This window comes from Sebastes fasciatus, chromosome 5, assembly GCF_043250625.1.
Source record: "Sebastes fasciatus isolate fSebFas1 chromosome 5, fSebFas1.pri, whole genome shotgun sequence".
NCBI lineage: Eukaryota > Metazoa > Chordata > Actinopteri > Perciformes > Sebastidae > Sebastes > Sebastes fasciatus.
In genome coordinates this window covers 10,839,128-10,857,594 of record NC_133799.1, presented here as the reverse complement: position 1 = coordinate 10,857,594, position 18,467 = coordinate 10,839,128, and the positions used below count along the sequence as shown (strand labels likewise).

The following is an 18,467-nucleotide window of genomic DNA, read 5'->3' as shown; positions in this document are numbered from 1 at the left end:
GACAGAGCATTTCTCCTTACAGTTAGCCAAAACCAAATAAAAACAGTGGGTGCACACTTAATTTATGCTAATGATAGTCACGCCTATGGGTGAATACTTAAAAATTTAACTAGGGTGACGGCAAGCAGCTGCAATGTCATGTTTCCTCATATTTTTCTATTAAATCTACAATTCACAAACAGGATAGTTTGTTTAAATGACGGTTATGCTAAGCAGGTCATTCAAGGATTTTACAAAGCATTGTGGGTCCACTGGCGTTGACTTTAACACACTCTAAGAAATAAAATAAAAACTAGAATCATATTTTGGTCACATATGACCGCTAATTTAAATCAATCAATCAGCTTGTTTCTCAGGCAGTCTGATAAATCTCTGGCATTTGTTGGACTACAGATCCCAGAGTCTGGCCTCTAGCTGCCTGTACAGAGTCTGACCCCATGAAGCCCTGCTCTGTGTGTGAGTCAGTATGTGAGAGAGTACGAGTAGTTCAAGGTGACTCTGTTCCAGCTGCTACTGCAGCCTTTTCATTCCAGGCCACTTGCAAACAGTTCAGGTCAGATAATCCTTTCATACACAGTAGTACTTGTCAGCTGTAGTTTCCTCTGAGCTTTGTATTTTTATTATCTTTGGACCAGATGTAAAAACAAACATAAAAATATTGAAAAATATTGAAAACATATATACAATATTTTTGGTGCTCATTTCTCAAACCTAAGGTGGTGTTACCAGCACAAGAGTCTGTCACAATGTCCAACAAGAGCCAATTTAGGTTTATGGCTGAGACACTTCAAAGTTTACTACTTTTGAGAAAATCGTCCATCACAAATTGATGAAATGCACATCAATCTACACAGATAAAACAACGACAGATAGGAGAAATGATATATTGTTGTGTATTGTGTTGTTGATCCTTTTTCAACCCTGCCTTCTAAAAATTATGTTCCCATACAAAGCAGATCACAAATACGTTTGTGATACCGCGAACGGCCGCAGCAAGTGACGTAGTACAACGAGCGACGTGCAGAGCAGGTGACGAAGTATATCGAGTGACTGTTCATGAACGTTATGTGGGATAATAACGTTATTGAAAGTTACGTGGTATACAATGAGTATAACAAGCGTGGAAGCCCACTAAAGGTGGGTGGGAGTTGTGATGGATGGGCCAAACAAACACAGGACGTTCCCCAAGGAGACTGCCGTTTGTGTCCTGTGTGAAACGTAGTAATTTTAAGGCAAACCATGTTCTTTTTTCCTAAACCTAACTAAGTAGTGTTGTTGCAGTTTTTTTTTGTTTTGTTTCAATTTACAACGTGAACCACATGATTAAAACTGTTTAAAACTGTAACCATAATCCAGGAGAAAATATGTTTCCCTTGAAACGTAGTTGAGATAGCTGTTTAGTTGTATGGGGACGTAATTTTGTAGGAGACAGGGTTGTCCTTCTTGTAAACAAGACTGAAAATGACAAATTAAAACGGTCCTTGTTCTTGAACCCGACTCTTCTTTGAAGTTCACTATCGAATAATCAGAAGAATTACTTCAATCGATAATGGAGCAAACCTACAGAGGAACCAACATGGTACTCTTACTCTTTTCTTTAAATCTGTCCTGTTACAGAATTAGTAACTGCTGTCACAGTGATAGTGGGATCTTAATGTGGTTTACACCGATAGAATTGAGAGGCTTTGTGTTTCTGAATGATATGTAGATTGTCAAAGTAGGCCGCTGCGTGTTAAAGGTTTAACCCCTTACACAACTCCAACAATCTCCCTGTATTCACAAAGACTGATCATTCCTTCTCTCTCTTTGACTGCTCATGTTTTCATTTGAGTCATCCAACATCTATTCTTTAATCCAGGAGTGAAATACACACCTAGAAAAAACTTTTAATTCAATTCAATTTTCTCTTTGACAACATGTTTTGAAATTGATGCAACCCTAAAATGTGTCCTTCTCTCCTTAAAGCCTAACCAGTGTATTTAATCATTAGCGTGATCATTAGAGCTGCTTTTCCTGTCATTGCTTTCCATTGTATTGATCTCCCGAGAGCTCAAATGCAACCTAGCGTTTAATCAATATCTCAAATGCTGTGACTCCTGTGAAGAAAGGATCTTAAAAGTGTAGTTGGATTAGGACTGACACTGCTTCTGGGCTCTGCAGAGGAAACTAAGGATGGACGGGGTGATTCAGAGAAGACTGGACAACCAGGACAGGCAAGGACACGAGGACGAGGAACACACAAACAGAAAATCGAGAGAGCTGACATGGCGATGGATGTGTTTGTGTTTGTGTGTTAGACAGTATTTGCCAGACAATCTAATTGTGATTTTAAATGCGATAAACTCTCTTTCAGCGTCTCACACACACACACACACACACAGAACGTCGAGCAGACAGCTGAGATAAGACCTTATAATAGTTGTGTCACACTGAAGGACACTAGACAATCAGTCACCCCTGACTGCTTAGTGTGTGTGTGTGTTACCTGACGTAAAGTGTGCGTTTCTGTGTGGAGCGGAGCGACGTGGAGCTGGAGCTGACGCTGCTGGTCATCATCTGTTCCCTCAGGTCATGGATCTTCGCCTCGAAACGACTGTACTCTACACACACAGAGAGACACACACACACAAAGAGGACAAACACTGTTAGACCCAGCAGACTTCAGGTGACAGGTTTAACATAGATATACATTATATAGATAATATAAGATAATAACATAATAATCTAATTTACAAGCTACATGTTGCTCCACATTAAAAGCAGCTGAGTAACCACCCGATTCAACTGTTATCAGACCATTAAATAGGCGTTATCAGTCGGTATAAGCATATAAGATGTGGGCCGTTAGGGGCCTACTACACCTACTACGTTGTAAAAGTCAAAGTGAAACTTAAAAGCAACTCCTTCTAACATGTTGTAAAACTGAATGAAACGTTACTATTGAACACAAACAAAACGGCTTCTTTAGGTTTAGGCAACAAAACTACAACTTCTTTAGGTTTAGGCAATAAAACTACAACTTCTTTAGGTTAAGGCAATAGAGCTACAACTTCTTTAGATTTAGGCAATAGAGCTACAACTTCTTTAGGTTTAGGCAATACAACTACAACTTCTTTAGGTTAAGGCAATAGAACTACAACTTCTTTAGGTTAAGGCAATAGAACTACAACTTCTTTAGGTTTAGGCAATAGAACTACAACTTCTTTAGGTTTAGGCAATAGAGCTACAACTTCTTTAGGTTTAGGCAATAAAACTACAACTTCTTTAGGTTAAGGCAATAGAGCTACAACTTCTTTAGGTTAAGGCAATAGAACTACAACTTCTTTAGGTTAAGGCAATAGAACTACAACTTCTTTAGGTTTAGGCAATAGAACTACAACTTCTTTAGATTTAGGCAATAAAACTACAACTTCTTTAGGTTAAGGCAATAGAGCTACAACTTCTTTAGGTTTAGGCAATAGAACTACAACTTCTTTAGGTTTAGGCAATAGAGCTACAACTTCTTTAGGTTTAGGCAATAAAACTACAACTTCTTTAGGTTAAGGCAATACAACTACAACTTCTTTAGGTTAAGGCAATAGAACTACAACTTCTTTAGGTTTAGGCAATAGAACTACAACTTCTTTAGATTTAGGCAATAAAACTACAACTTCATTAGGTTTAGGCAATAAAACTACAACTTCTTTCAGTTTAGGCAACAAAACTACAACTTCTTTAGGTTTAGGCAATAGAACTACAACTTCATTAGGTTTAGGCAATAGAACTACAACTTCTTTAGGTTTAGGCAATAAAACTACAACTTCTTTAGGTTTAGGCAATAAAACTACAACTTCATTAGGTTTAGGCAATAAAACTACAACTTCTTTCAGTTTAGGCAAATAAACAGTTCGGTTTAGGCAATAAAACTACAACTTCTTTTGGTTTAGGCAACAAAACTACAACTTCTTTAGGTTTAGGCATAAAAAAACACGGTTAAATTTAGGGAAAATACATTCTGTTTTGGGTTGAAATAACTACGCACACAAAGACAACTACACATTGTTGGTTTCACACAGGATGTGAACTCTGGTCTCCTGGGTGAAAAACCCTGTGTTTTCCCGACCTCCACCCCAAATGGAGTTTCACACTGTCTATACTACAGCGCTTGACTTGGCTTCTGCTCCTGTCATAATTACTACAGTTGCTAGAGGTCGCTGTCGTGTTCTTTTATACCTTCTTTCAGTGATCTACCATGTGAATGGAATATATAATCTACTAGTGGGTGTAGTAGGCCCCTATTAACCCACATTTATGGGGCTTATAGTGACTCATAACGCCTATTTAACAGCCTGACAAAAGTCTAATCGGCTGGAGAAACAGTGATTTTTTACACTTCAATCATCTCTGCTCAGTAGTTCAGAAACCACATTACAGTTCGAGAATCAAAGAGAAGATCAGGGGCATGATGAACAAACACAGCTTTAAGGGCGGTGGAGGGTTTGCGCACTGTGTTAACCACATCTCCTACAAATGGCTCTGGTACAACAAGTACAAGAAGCCTTTTGAGATGTGATGAAAATTGCAAGAAGTTCGTTTTCCATCAAGTGCAGACGTGTTAGGCGATCCTGCTTAGCTACAAACACACACACATTACAGACACACACACACACACACACACACACACACACACACACACACACACACAAATTCATGGATATGCAGACACAAGCACTGAGCTGTCAACAGATTCTCTACAGCCATAATCTAATAGTCTGTTTGATCTGAATGTTAACTCCTGTTACATCAGACCCGGTCCATGTCAATATCATCATAAAAACACACATTTACACAATCATCCACACACACAGCTAGTTTGAGATACATCACTTACACAACTCCTCCAAATCTGTTTATAAATCTCTTCATGCAGGAGGGTTTGTTATTCATAAATGCAGATATCAGAATGTATTTATTTGGATAAATACATCCCGCAGTGTCCATGGAAATAAGAGCCTATTGTAGGTGGATCGGTGTCACTGATTGGATAGGAGGAGTTAGTTGATTGGGAGCTTCATGAAACAAAGAACGAAAGCCGGGTACACAGAACACTACTTCAGGTCATAACAGGCAGGAACAGCCTTCAATGGGCTCAACAGCAGACATGTTTGAAATGCTGAATAAATCTGAGACGTAGGCAGATATTTAGAGGTCTGGATCATAAACTGTATATAAGAAGTGGACGATGTCACCGTGACATCACCCATTGGTTTGTGGACTGCCATTTTGAAGACTCAAGCTCAGCATTTTAGCTGTCGCCATCCTGGTTATTTGCAACCAGAAGTGACACGAAAGGGTGGAGCTAAGTACAACCGAAGGCTGAATAAGACATTTTAGACAACCAAAAAGTCACAATTAACTTTCATGAACAGAAAACACACTGTGAAAGGGTCAAAATTGTAAGATGAAAATGCAGACAACTCCCAGACCGGACAATCCGGTCAGCGAACTGTCAATCACAAGGTGGCCATGTCCTAAACCGTCCCCTGCTTTATGGTCTATTTGACTCTAAATGGGACCATAATTTACTCAATGAACATCATGCTGTATTGAAGAATACTTGAAACTAGTGATTGAGACCATAAACTCATGTTTACAATGTTTACCGAGGTAATAAATCAAGTGAGAAGTAGGCTCCTTTTATCATAGTGGAGTTGCCCCCTGCTGGCACTTCCGCTTCACTTTTCAGACCCAGAGGTTGCCCATTGGTCTGGAACAAGGCTATCAATGTCTTTTAGTCTTAACCATTTCCTCCTTCATTACTTCCTTCATTCAACTAGTAAAATGCGTAGTTTCACAAGTCTATCAAGCAAACAAAATTGTATTTCAGTCTCTGTCAAACACTGTTTAACCACAAGAATAACAATGATTTGAGAGTGAGTTTCGTTGTGAGAAGAACTGACATAATACTGTAAGCCCATGTGACTCAGGCTAAAGCTGTCAAACATGTTGTGTTGTAGGTGGAAAACAGGCTAGTCTGCAATGAACACAAGTATCTCACATTATACATGCACACTGAGTTCACACAGTGACGTTCATGCGGCTCAGCAGTGGTGTGACATAGCATCATTGGTGCAGGAGTTATTAGTTCATATTTGGCTCATTGGCTGGAATGTAACTAACCTACTGGAAACACAAAGCTGGAATCAAAGCAAACAGAAACACAGCAACTGCTTCTTTTCCTTCAAACAAATTCAAATTTCACAAATATACTTGGTGATGTTTTACACAAATGCAACAATGAATTTCCAAACAGCACTTTCAGTTTTAATTGCCATGAACAACTGTATCCTCATCTCACTTGAATGACAAGTAGTAAATTGTGAGAGAGCAACCAGTTGGCCAATCAATGCAAAGAGCAGTGATTTGCTCACACTCAGCAAAGCAGCCCTGAGCTTTATAGTATCCTCCTGCTACATGCAGCAAAAACGCTTTAGTTTCTGACCCATTTTTTAGTGGCCATAAAAATGTCATTGTGCCTCTTTAATTATAAATGTACATTATTTATGGAAATGCACAGAGTGGAAAAAGAAATGTGTTCTCTAATGTGCATTCTTGGCTTTTTAGGTGTTCTTCCAGCAGAAAAAAAAAATATATATTTTTATCTGTCTGAAAATGTCAGCAAATTGTGATATTTTTTATTCGGAGTGGCAAAACAAACAGCAGATAAGTGTGTGATAAATCCTTACTGACTGTCCTCTAGTCTCCTTAACACCACGCAGCTTCCCAGAAACCTCTGAACTAACACACGGATGACAACGCCGCTGGCAATAAGCCTGCAAAAACCCTTTTGAAGGATGTCCCTGTCTCTCTCTTTCTGTGTGTGTGTGTGTGTGGACCATTACCGTAGCCTACAGAATCTAATTAACCCTGAGTAATTCAATCATACTCGAGGTACACTACACACACACACACACAGAGATGTGGGACCTGCAGTATCTCCTGACTTTTCCTGTTTTTCTCCCTATTTTCAGTTTTCATTTCTTTGTTTACGTCTCTACATGCCTGCTCAGCTTCTGAACACTGTCAAAAACCAGCCTTCACCACCCAGATCTCAGCTCTGATTTCTCCCTAAGCGTTCATTAATCTGACACACTGACGCTCACAGACACAAAGAACTAAACTGTACTAAGACGGCTCAAAGCCACACACACCTGAAACACTCAGAGTAACATGATCTCTCGTGCTTTTTTGCACATTGATGTTCTGAAAAAAAAACTTTGATGGATTCGTTGTTTGTTGACAAGGAGATTCACCTGCATGTATCCCAGTTTTAACTTGCTACATCCCATGCTAAATGTTATATGCAGACGACATGAAAGGGATCACAATGCAACGCTTCACATAGAAGCACAACTGCTTCCAATCTCAGGATCAAAATGCCAGTTTTGCCGAGAATTTCATTTCTTGCTTTAACCTTAAATGTTTTCATTGCTGACCTCAGTCCGTTCCAATCTAAACTCTATAATCCATTACACATTGATGGATTAATGCTTCTATTTCTGTTCGTCTCACTGGACACACCACAGAGTGATCACACACATCAGATACCGTATGAACTTTTATCATATTCAGCATCTAACTGTCTCTGTCAACACACATCGCCTCAATGCAGCATTATGGGATTAAGAGGAAGAGAGAGAGAGACAGAGAGAAAGGGAGACAACAAGAGAGGAGGAAGAGGAAACAGATTAATGACTGAGTGATTGAGCTCAGATGTGTTGCAGCAAAATCACGTCTCATACAGTAAAGTTTATCAATGAGAGGCAGTGTTGAAAGAGCAGAGCTACAGAGAGCTGTTGTTCCTCTTTGTGATCTATAGAACAAAGACTGTGTTGCAGCTGTGAGATATTAGTGTTATTGAGTCCTGAAGAGAAAGACAAAGCCGGCGCTGCCAAGTCTGCAGCTCTGATCATCTTCTGCTTTAAGACCAAAGCTAGCGTGCCAGTCTTGAGAAGTCAGAGCTGCAGTCTTGATCATCCTTTTTAAAGTCTTAAAAAACAAATCCAGCGATACAGCGGAAGTAAAACAGAAAGAAGAGAACAAAAACTGTTGATGCTGAACCGCTGATGTTTCCACATCACTGATAATTTCTGACACCGTGAGAGTCATTAGACCAAAGACAGCGTAGGAGTCAACATGTTAATGCTGCATCACTGGTCATCACAGTGTCACCAAATCATCTGTCTTTTTCAGTCCAATTTTACCAGCATTCCCAAAAAAAACAATCCCTGAATAAAACAGTGATGCCAGGGTGTTTCTAGAGGCAGTATGTTAACAAATAAATCAGTTCAACTCCCGCTCAGCTGTACTCACATGCTGCTGGCAGACAGGCAGGCTCAACAACGTCTGCGCGATATGTTGCCGGTATACGGTGGAGTGTCTGTGCGTGTGAGAGTGAGGTTTTGCTCCTTAAGAGTCCCGGGATGTGAATGAGAGGAAAAAACAGAGCGAGAGAGAGAGAGAGAGAGAGAGAGAGAGAGCAGATGTGTGTGTGAAAGAGAGATGATGGAGAACGAATCTAATGCCAGCTCCACACTGGATCCAGCATGTGAGCGAGCCGGAGCAGAAAGATGTGAATGTGTGTAGGTATGCAGCAGTGTGTGTGTGTGTGTAAAATCAGTCCAGTGTTGCTCAGCTGCCACAGAAACAACAGATGCTAACTCTCTCTCTCTCTCTACTACACTCCTCTCTTTCTCTATCTCTTGTTCGCTGGCGCGTTCTTTTGCTCCTCCCCCTCTCTGACAGCAGCTTGCTGTAGGGCGGAGACACACACACACACACACACACACTCGCCAACAGACACACACACTGTTTCCTCAGGTCACTCATGCAGGAGGCTGAGTCGGTGCCAGGCTCTCCTGCCCTACTTTGGCCCAGGGAATCGGTCTACACGCCACACACACACACACACACAAGGTAAAGCTTGACCAAGCATTTTCAATATTGATTTTTGTGAAGCTTAATTAAAAGCTCAATTCATATTCCCAAAATGGATTCTCCATTTTATATGCAAACAGCGAAAAAAAAACAACGTAGCATCTGCCTTGATAAGTATAAGGAATTAAAGTATTTCAGCTCTGCATGATTTATGTCTGTCTGTGTCTCCATCTGTCTCTCCTCCTCTCTCCATCTCCACTTTCTGACTCATTTTTTCTCTGTCTATCTGGTTTTCTCTTTTCAAGGGTTTCACTTATAAGAAACCTTGTTGAAAAAAATTGACTTTTTATCAAGTCAAAGTCAGCACTCTTCTAGCTCTGCCTCGTTCTCTGGACATCAAACTCCCCCCAAGAGTGATACAGTAACACACATGAAGTTTCACGTGATCAGCATCTAACTGTCTCAACACACATCACCTCAATGCAGCATTATCAGATTAAGGAGCAAGAGAGAGACACAGAGACCGAGATAGAGGGAGAAAACAAGACATAATAGAGAGGGAGACAGAAGAGAGGAGGAGGTGGAGGAGGAGGAGAGGAAGAGGTGGGGGAGGAGTGGTGACAGAGACTAATGGCTCTGGGGCTCATATTCCCTATTTCCTTCATTTACCTCTCCTCTCCTCTCTTCTCCTGTCCTCTCCTCTCCTCTCCTCTCCTAACCTCTCCTCTCCTCTCCCTAGAGGAGCATTGTTCCTCCATTCAGCAGCTGGCAGAGACCTTTCCTGCGTTTTGCAGCTTCAGTGCTATCCAACAGAAAACCTCTGGAGAGGGGCAGTTCTCATCTTTAGGGTTGTGTGCATTGCACCAATATTTACCTTTCAGATCACCCTTTCTAATGTTAGCCCTATTTGTAGAAACATGTATGTACTGTATATAACCCTACTCTTTCCCGTTATTTACTTTCCTGCAGGAAGGAGCACGGCTTTTATGTCCTATTTCATGTCATTATTGCTTCGACATATTCACTTTTTATTACTTATGTTACATTTATAGGTACCCAGTGGAGGTTTTGACCACCGGTAGCGCTATGGAGCAATATTTTCCTGAGTTGGTCCCCGTTTTGTTTGTATCATGCACATGATTACCTGCCGCTTCCTGCCACTGATTTCACGCTATTCCACTGATGGACAGTTGGTGGCGGTAAGGTGCAGAGAAGTGTAGCAATGTGCTGCCAAAGGTAGACTACAAGCTGACTAACATGGCTGTAAATGCACGATTTGATATATTCAAAACATCGGGCTTACAGATGTTTTATGAGCAAGGAAGTGCATTCAACACATTTGTCAGACCTCAAGGATACAAACGATGTGTTTTCGGTGAGTAACACTAACTTTGTTTACAAGAGAACTCCACAGGGCACCTTTAATTCTGAGTTATTTGTTGATTTTTCTTTTCTGAATTATTTGACTGCTGCTGCTGCAAAAAAATCTAATTCCTCCAAGGGGATGAATATAGTGAAATTATCTCAATTTCCAAGACATTATGTGGGCTTTACTTAGTTTTTAATCATTCAGTGGATGTAAATATCAGACTACAAGAGACTAGACGTATTAAAGGGAGCATGCAATTCATGAAAATCCTCTTGTGAGACGTCTCTCTGATCGGTTGAATTAAAAAAAGATCCTCCACTTGGTAGTCTGTTGTTAAAGCGTACCAAAATCGATATGAGGCTCTGGTTCTAAAAATAGCATTGGTGGAGGAAGCTCATCTATAATTGATACGATACAGTACAGTAATCTATAATGGTATTGATTACCGGTTCATATTGCAGAGGAGATGAGAGGACAGACCAGAAAAAGAGAGAAATGTCTTATATTATGTACTGAATTCAACTTTAAATGTCAAGACTGAAAAACATGTTTCTTCTCTGGCAGCTAATAAAAGCTTCAGCATGACAGTGACGTGGCCGCACGCTGCAAATCTCAAATCAGTCACCTTCCTGTTGCAAAGTAACGCCTCCGATCCCCCAAACACAACGTATGAGCAGTGAGTCAGACCATTACCACAGACACCAGCAACACTGGGGAGGAGAGGAGGCACTGACAGGTGGAAACGAAGGAAAGAAACAAAGGAGAGGAAGGAAAGTGAGCAAAACAGAAAGCGATAAAGTGACGTATAGGAAAAGAAAGGAAAGAAGCCTACTGTATGTATTCAGCAGATAATATTCCCACAACTTTGTGTCTGAAAGCTCGGCGATAGAGCTGCTGTTAATCTTCTACTTAACAACTGGTGCTTGACACACACAAAACACACACACACATTCACACACAAAGTGTAATAAGCAGGCTAACAGAAGTGAAGCTAATCCTCTCTGCATCACCTCAGTATTACTGCTGACAGACACCGCCTCTGTGTGTGTGTGTGTGTGTCATGTGTGTGTACAGTATGTGTGTGACAGTGTGAGTCTGTGACGGCTGTGTGTAATCCTGATGACTAATACTGTCAACGTGCACGCATTACCAGTCCCACATCATGAAACTTATGGCACAGGAGGAGATCATGTTTAAAGGTCAATACTGCAGCATTTTAGCTTTTTTTCCTGATCAGCTGAATTGGGTACTTCAACTGGGAATTGAAGCCGCAAATTTTAAGCTACGAGGCAACCTGAGTGGCATTTATTTAGGATTCACTGCTGGGTGAGAAACTAATAATTTCATTTAAAACATATCCTTTTGATGCTTTATTCTTTTATAAACCGTACGTCTAACTTTCTTCATTTATATGTTGTTTTATGTTGTAAAAAAAAGCTTTTTTGTTTTAAAGTGACACTCTGCAACTTCTGAAAGAAAGAAATAACACAATCATAATTTTTTACAAATGAACATTTTAGTTCATTAGCAAAAAAACACACCAGTGCTCCATTTAATTTGCTGCTACAGCCTCACTGGCTAACTTTAGATAGATATTGTAACTGACATTTCATTATCTTCTCTACTTGTGCAACTTCTTTTACACATCCTAGCTTTGTCAGGTCACCCTAATGATGATGTCTTTAAAGCATCTGGCTCGAGGATGTTGGGGAATGAAAGGAAATCCATTGAGCCATTATTCTGTAATTGGACCTTGCGGCAGCAAAAGTATCACAGTCTCGCTTTAAAGGGGAACTCCCCCGATTCTACACATCAGAGTCTGTTTAGAGGTGTTGGGGAGTATACAGCACGAGAAAGGTCTCGGACAAAGTTAATTTTCTTTTCATTTGTCTGTCCGAAAAATGCCATTTTAGTGTCAGAGTGTTCAGAAGGTACAGTATGTGGCTTGTGAAAAATGGGTCCAATATTTACTTTGGTGACTATAAGGCGAAAGAATCAGTCATAATCTGTGTTTACAGTCACTTCTCCCATTGGAGTTAATAGACTCAGGACATGCCGCTAGTCACAGGAAACTGACTCCAAGTGCACTGGCTCCTTCTGAACTGTCTCAGGCTGAATTGTCAGTGTTTCGGTTGCATTGTGGGTAATATTGGCACCAGGTTTTGACAAGGAAGAAGAATTTGTGGAATATAATGACATTATCTCTGGTTCTGCTACATTGATTTTGATATTTTTTTTGTTATAGAAGAATGCTAAATAAAACCAGTGGAGGACTCTGAAGTATTTTAAAGTTTGCGTGTCCTGTCGTGTTTTATCTTCATCTTCTTCTGTAAAGTTCTTTGTGCACCTTGTTTGAAAAGTGTTGTTTCAATGAAATTATCATTATCAATATTATTTAGATTTCAGGGTAAAGCTCAGTGTGTAAAATGTGTTTCTCTGGATGTTTATAGGGTCAACTGTAAAGTTAAGGAGATAATATCAAAGAAAAAGTCAGTTTTTCATGACTGCCTGATGATTCATTTGTAAGAAAATTCAATCCGGCGATCTAATGTGCTCATAAATTGCTTCTAATTCACCACAATATGCTTCAAGAGAAGTTTATTCTGTCTATATCTTGGGAGAAAATTCAGCCAAACAGCCTTGCCTGGCTGAATACAGTACATATGAATTTCGGAACACATCTTGGAGCCACAGGTCTGATATACAAAATTGGCTTAAAATAGCCTGAAACGTGATGGGGGACGGCGGCAGTACTAATGCAGCATGAAGACTTTTCACAGACAAACACTCTCCATCTGCTGCACTTCAAATAAACACAGATCTATATCTGCTGCATCAGCTTAAATCAACTGTGTCTCTGCCCACGCTCGCACACACACACACACACACACACACACACACACGCATACGCACACACACGCACACACAGAGCTGTGTTGTGTTTGAGTACACCGGGTACCATATTTAATATAAATAACAGGAGGAGACCTGCACACACACAGCGAGAGAGACACTTTTCCTCTCCTGGTGGAGGTCATTATGAGCTCCTCTCTCATTGGCAGGAAGTGTGTGTGTGAAACAGAGGGAGCACTGCTGGTCACTGCATGCTATCGCCACGGGAACGGGACAAACATGAACCTCAGATGGACACACACACACACACAGTGCTCACCAAAGCCCAGCGTGGACAGAAGGTTTGATATAAAGTTCATTCAACGGTCACTAATGAGAGTCACGACACAGACAGACACACAATCTTAGACTAACTTATCCTTTTTGATGCTCAGCATGTGAGCAAAATCATGAAATGTTTAAGTACACATCTATAGTTTCTTGACTGTTGAGCAGGAAAAACCTTGAACTTTAAAACCAGGCTACATCACAGTCGGCTCTTAGTGACGCCAGCTGGACCACCTCTGATACCTACTGTGTGTTGTCACTGTGAGATTCCCAATATAACACCAAACTATGCCAAAACAGAGCTGGACCAAGCCAAACCAACAGACCATTGAACCATTTTCACACTTTGATTAGTAGAGCATCTGCAGGATTTAAAAGGACAGTTATATTTTTACTTTCTAAATGAACAACACCAAAAAAATCCACAACATCTTGAGCATAAGTGAAAAGTAGTTCATCCATTTTAGTAGCTTAATCCACTTCTCTGCTATTGATCTAAAAACGTTCAAAACAATCCTCGCTTCATCAATACTTGTTACTTCTGACGGAACTGTTTGGAACATACTGATTATTTAGATCAATAGCAGAGAAATAGATTATACTTCTGTTTTACTATTATTACTTTTATTTTCATGTTACACGTGGTCTCCTTTAAAACAAAAATCAGAAACCAAAAGGGAGAAATTTATATTATTTGGTGTCATGATGGCGCCCCCTAGTTTTGCATGAATTCGTTGGAATACCTTTAATTCTCTGTCTACCTATATGGAGAACTTCTTCCCATACAGCCAATCAAATCTTTGCATAAAGTAATTTGTTGTTTTATCATAAGGCAGATCAGCTTTCCTGCTAAAATCTCCTTCTTATCTAACGTACAAAAATGAACACTTCTTGTCCTGCATGTTAGCTTGTTGAACGAACCACAAAACAAACATTCAACAGGAAAAGTGCACTGCTAGTCTTCTAGATAGCTAATTAGCTGCATTCAACAGCATATCAAATCTGGTTACATGCTGATGGGGTCCTTACTCGTCAAAATCACTAATAAAACAGTCCACCCATGACATGTACTGTCAATCAAACACATACACACCCCTCCAGCCAGCTGAGACAAGAAGAAGCATTTACGTTATTTCTCCAAAGACATTTCTTTCTTTTAATAATAAATCAACAACACATTTATAAAACATGTTGACTGGAAAAGGGGATAACTAAATGAGATTTCAGTCTGAGACTTTAAGAGCTTATAAGATCTTAGGGCGCTGTCTATGGTGCTGATCTGACTCAACACTCTCGAGCAGACACCAACAAACTTCTATGAGATGGAGTGATGTTCTCGGTGGTATTTCTGCCAAAGGAGTGACCAGATACAACCAATCACCAGGCAAACACAACAACATAACACCCTAATCCAGCATACATCACTGTTTTCAGCCTGATGTATGGATTATATCCTGACTACGCTGTTTCAGATTAGATTACAATACATTTGCATACTGTAGCTGCTAGTGAACTTCATTATGTTCTGGCAGTGCATTCCACATCTTCATGAATTCTGCCCCCTTCTATGAGCAGTTGAACATCCTTTTCCATCCATATCAGGGCTCCATAGGCATTTACCTAAACCTTAATTACTCTGCACCATATCTCTGATATTCTGGTTTAAACTCCTCCACTGTTTTCCCTTAAATTTTCTAGTTCTCCCCAATTGCACTACAATAAAAGTGTTCATGTTGATGCTGACACTTCCCTCCTCAATTTCACCATTAGTGCAGTTTTTCTTTCAGTTGCCTTCTCTGATTCTCCAAATTCAAAATGTTGACTCAATTTATTTATCAAATAATGCCTGTTCTCTTTCTCATGCTCTCCAAACCCCGCTTTTCCATGGTTAACTAAGTAAAAAAATCAAATGCAAACAGTTGAATCTGTGTTAACATCCAGCCTTTAAATCAGTACCTTGAGGCCTTTATACACACGTTTTTTGCAAATGATCTTTGCCCCCTCTCCTCCTCACAAAGTCCTGACCTGACCAAATAACCATTTTCCATTTTTTTAATCAAGCCAGTGTTTTGGATTAACCTTTCAAACTTGTAACTCATCAACTGGCCTCTTAAGATAAAGAATCAATACATACAGTATATGCAGGATATGTGCAGGATTTCAAAATGTCAGACTATGCCACCCAGAATTTAAATTAATAAGTTAACAGAACATCTTAAAATAAGCAACGAAACATATGTATTAAGAGCACTAAACAATTTTCTAGGGCTGTAAATAAGATTAATTTTAAGAGTTACAATTAATTGCTCCTCAGGCTTTTTAAGGACCATTGGTGATCCTGTGCATTATACTCTGGTCTTGCCAATAACAACACCTCCCTGGAACACCTCTCTGACTCAATAATACATGGCTGATACCAGAAAGGGATCAGGGGACCTGATGCTGTGTAGCTGTGTAGCTGTGTGCGTCGTTTGTCTATGTGTTATACTCAGGTCCCCCACCACGACAGCATCCCATTAGCTGAGCCTGTCAGCAGTTATAACCTGGTTTCCTAGGTTACAGCCTTCTCGGTCGCTCCCAGTAGACAAACATCCAGGATGGTGCTTGTTGGGAAACATCACTCTGTCTCAGTGTGTGTGTGTGTGTGTGTGTGTGTATGTGTGTGTGTGTGTGTGTGTTTTTGCACTGCCGCAGCTTGTTAGCGTGAGCCACCATGCTGCTGTGTTAGCAGCACGGTGGCTGTTAGGCTAGAAAGACACAACAACTAACCGTAATATCTCTATAACTATATTTATGATCAAACTGACACATGTTCTATCACACACACTCGTGACGGTTATGGAAAAGTTAAAGTTACAATCTCCTCTCTCGTATAATTCCCGAGCCTATGGCTGCGACTACTTCACTCAGAGCAGCTGTCAATCATGACATCTCATGACCCTTTTTATAGCAAATAATTAATCAAAGACAAACCTCTCAGAAAAATGAACACTTGCATCAGCGTGATGAGAACTACCTAAAATGACAGAAACCATCTTTGGGAAAAAATTTATTTGACGTGTAGGAGCAGGATTTATGATCTATACCGCAGCCAGCCACCAGGGGGCCATCCAGATGTTTTGGCTTCACTTTGGGGGAGCTGTCATATCGTCCATCTTTATATACAGTCTATGGTTTCACCTCTGACCACACCCAGCTTCACTGATTGGTGTGGTCAGAAGTGTGCTCTGTGAACCTGTAACCAGACCCAACAGTGACGTCACGGGGCCCTGAAGTACACCTGTACATCACTGCAGCAAGGTGACAAGTTAAACCACTGGAGGTCAGGTCAAAATAAGATTTTCAGGGGGTGTTTAATTGACTATTTAATTAGAAAAATCTGTTCCGTTCTGTTCTGAATTCAATTCAGATTTTCTTGTGCATTATCTTGACCATGAGATGGATGTCAATGTACTGTGTCTATCTGCAGTACTCACCCTCAGGTCTGTACTGCGCTACTATGGTAACGGTCTGTCCTGCGTTCTTCAGAGCTGCGGCTGCCTGCTCATGTGTTGCACTGGACAGGTCCACACCGTTCACCTACACACAAACACACACAAGTAAAGCCCGTGGATTGGATCAATAGTAATAAATGTATAGTGAGATGAGCACACCATTAACAGCACTGTGCATCTCGGCGGGTCAATAACTCACAGGTGACCAGTCACGTGTATGTATGTGTGCACGTGTAGTATGTGTGTACTTTGTGAAGGCTTGTTTAATGCATAAAATCATTCCCCGTCAGTTCTTTCATCATAATACAGTCTCAGTCATTCTGCGGGGATTATCAGTGCCTCTACAAGTCTGAGGACTAAATCCTGTTTGAATCCTGTTTGAAGAAAATTAAAGCAATATTTCACTTTAGTGGGACACAAAATACAGCTTTAACACACACATCCCCCGTCAGCCATTAGTGGTGAGTGGAAACGTGCAAAGAAAATGATGATCAGTTACATGAAATGTCTTTAGACAGTAGAAACTGTGATCAGATCAAAGTCAATATTTAGCTTTAGTGACAAAATATTTGTTATTCTCAGTTGTGACTCCACATCAATAATGTACAGAGAAAATAGAGGTAAAATAAATAACTAACAGGATGGCTCCCTTAATAACCCTATATAACCTATAAAGTAATAATGGTAAGATATGAGTTCATTTATAATAATAATGGTGACAGCGCATGTGTTATATCTGTGTGTAGAATAGGGCTTAGCGCATACCGACAGGATGCGGTCTCCCTTTCGTAGCTCCCCACAGAGATCAGCGGGACCTCCGGCGAGAATGAAAGAGATGAAGATCCCCTCTCCATCCTCCCCTCCAACAATGTTAAAGCCGAGACCTGTGGTCCCCCGCTGGAGCACCACCCGCCTGGGTTCCCTGGAAGAAACACAAATTAAACACACGCATTTGCGTTAGGTAAAAGAAGATAGCATCCAACTTTTAAGCACAAATTAGTTCAGAATTATAGTTTGTTTTTTTATCAGTTTTAAAGGTATCTTGATGTACGATGACATTTGATCAACCAGTTATGACTTAGATAGCCACTGTTGCTTTTACACTGCTTAAAGTTAAGCTGATATTTAGTTGTAACACCTCTTTAGCCACAGTCTCAGAACCGGTGACAAGGAGAAATGTATGATAAGAGGAGGATTTTGCATTTTATACTTACAACATAACTACAAAAAATATTGCAACAGTATTTAGCAGTTTGTGTAATGTATATATTCTAATGGCTTCTGAGTGTATAATATGTGTGATACAAGCTAATTGTGTCGTGGTAAATGGTACATCTCAGTGGGAGGAAAGGGCATTTAAAATTAGGATCATTCACCACAGTTACCAGCAGATGTCAGTATTGCACTGTCTCTGTTTTGTTGCACCACCACAGTTACATTACTCAAACACACACTCAGGTTTTACCCTATACACAGTTTGATTCTTTCTTGAACTTAGCATGACTTGA

At 40.2% G+C, this 18,467-nt stretch overlaps 1 protein-coding gene across 7 annotated transcripts in view; it reads right to left on the bottom strand.

Moving 5' to 3' along the window:
* The window catches only part of LOC141767569 (discs large homolog 1-like protein), a 121,051-nt gene that overhangs the window by 21,512 nt on the left and 81,072 nt on the right, over positions 1 to 18,467 (bottom strand). For 6 of the 7 annotated variants that reach the window (XM_074635030.1, XM_074635031.1, XM_074635032.1 and 3 more), the window contains 3 exons: positions 17,725 to 17,881; positions 16,942 to 17,044; positions 2,486 to 2,600 (listed from right to left, as the gene is read on the bottom strand). In XM_074635030.1, coding sequence (XP_074491131.1) covers positions 2,486 to 2,600; positions 16,942 to 17,044; positions 17,725 to 17,881 — 375 coding nt within the window. Of the gene's footprint in view, positions 1 to 2,485; positions 2,601 to 8,352; positions 8,741 to 16,941; positions 17,045 to 17,724; positions 17,882 to 18,467 lie in introns of those variants that run through there. The other variant, XM_074635036.1, reaches the window with a different exon arrangement.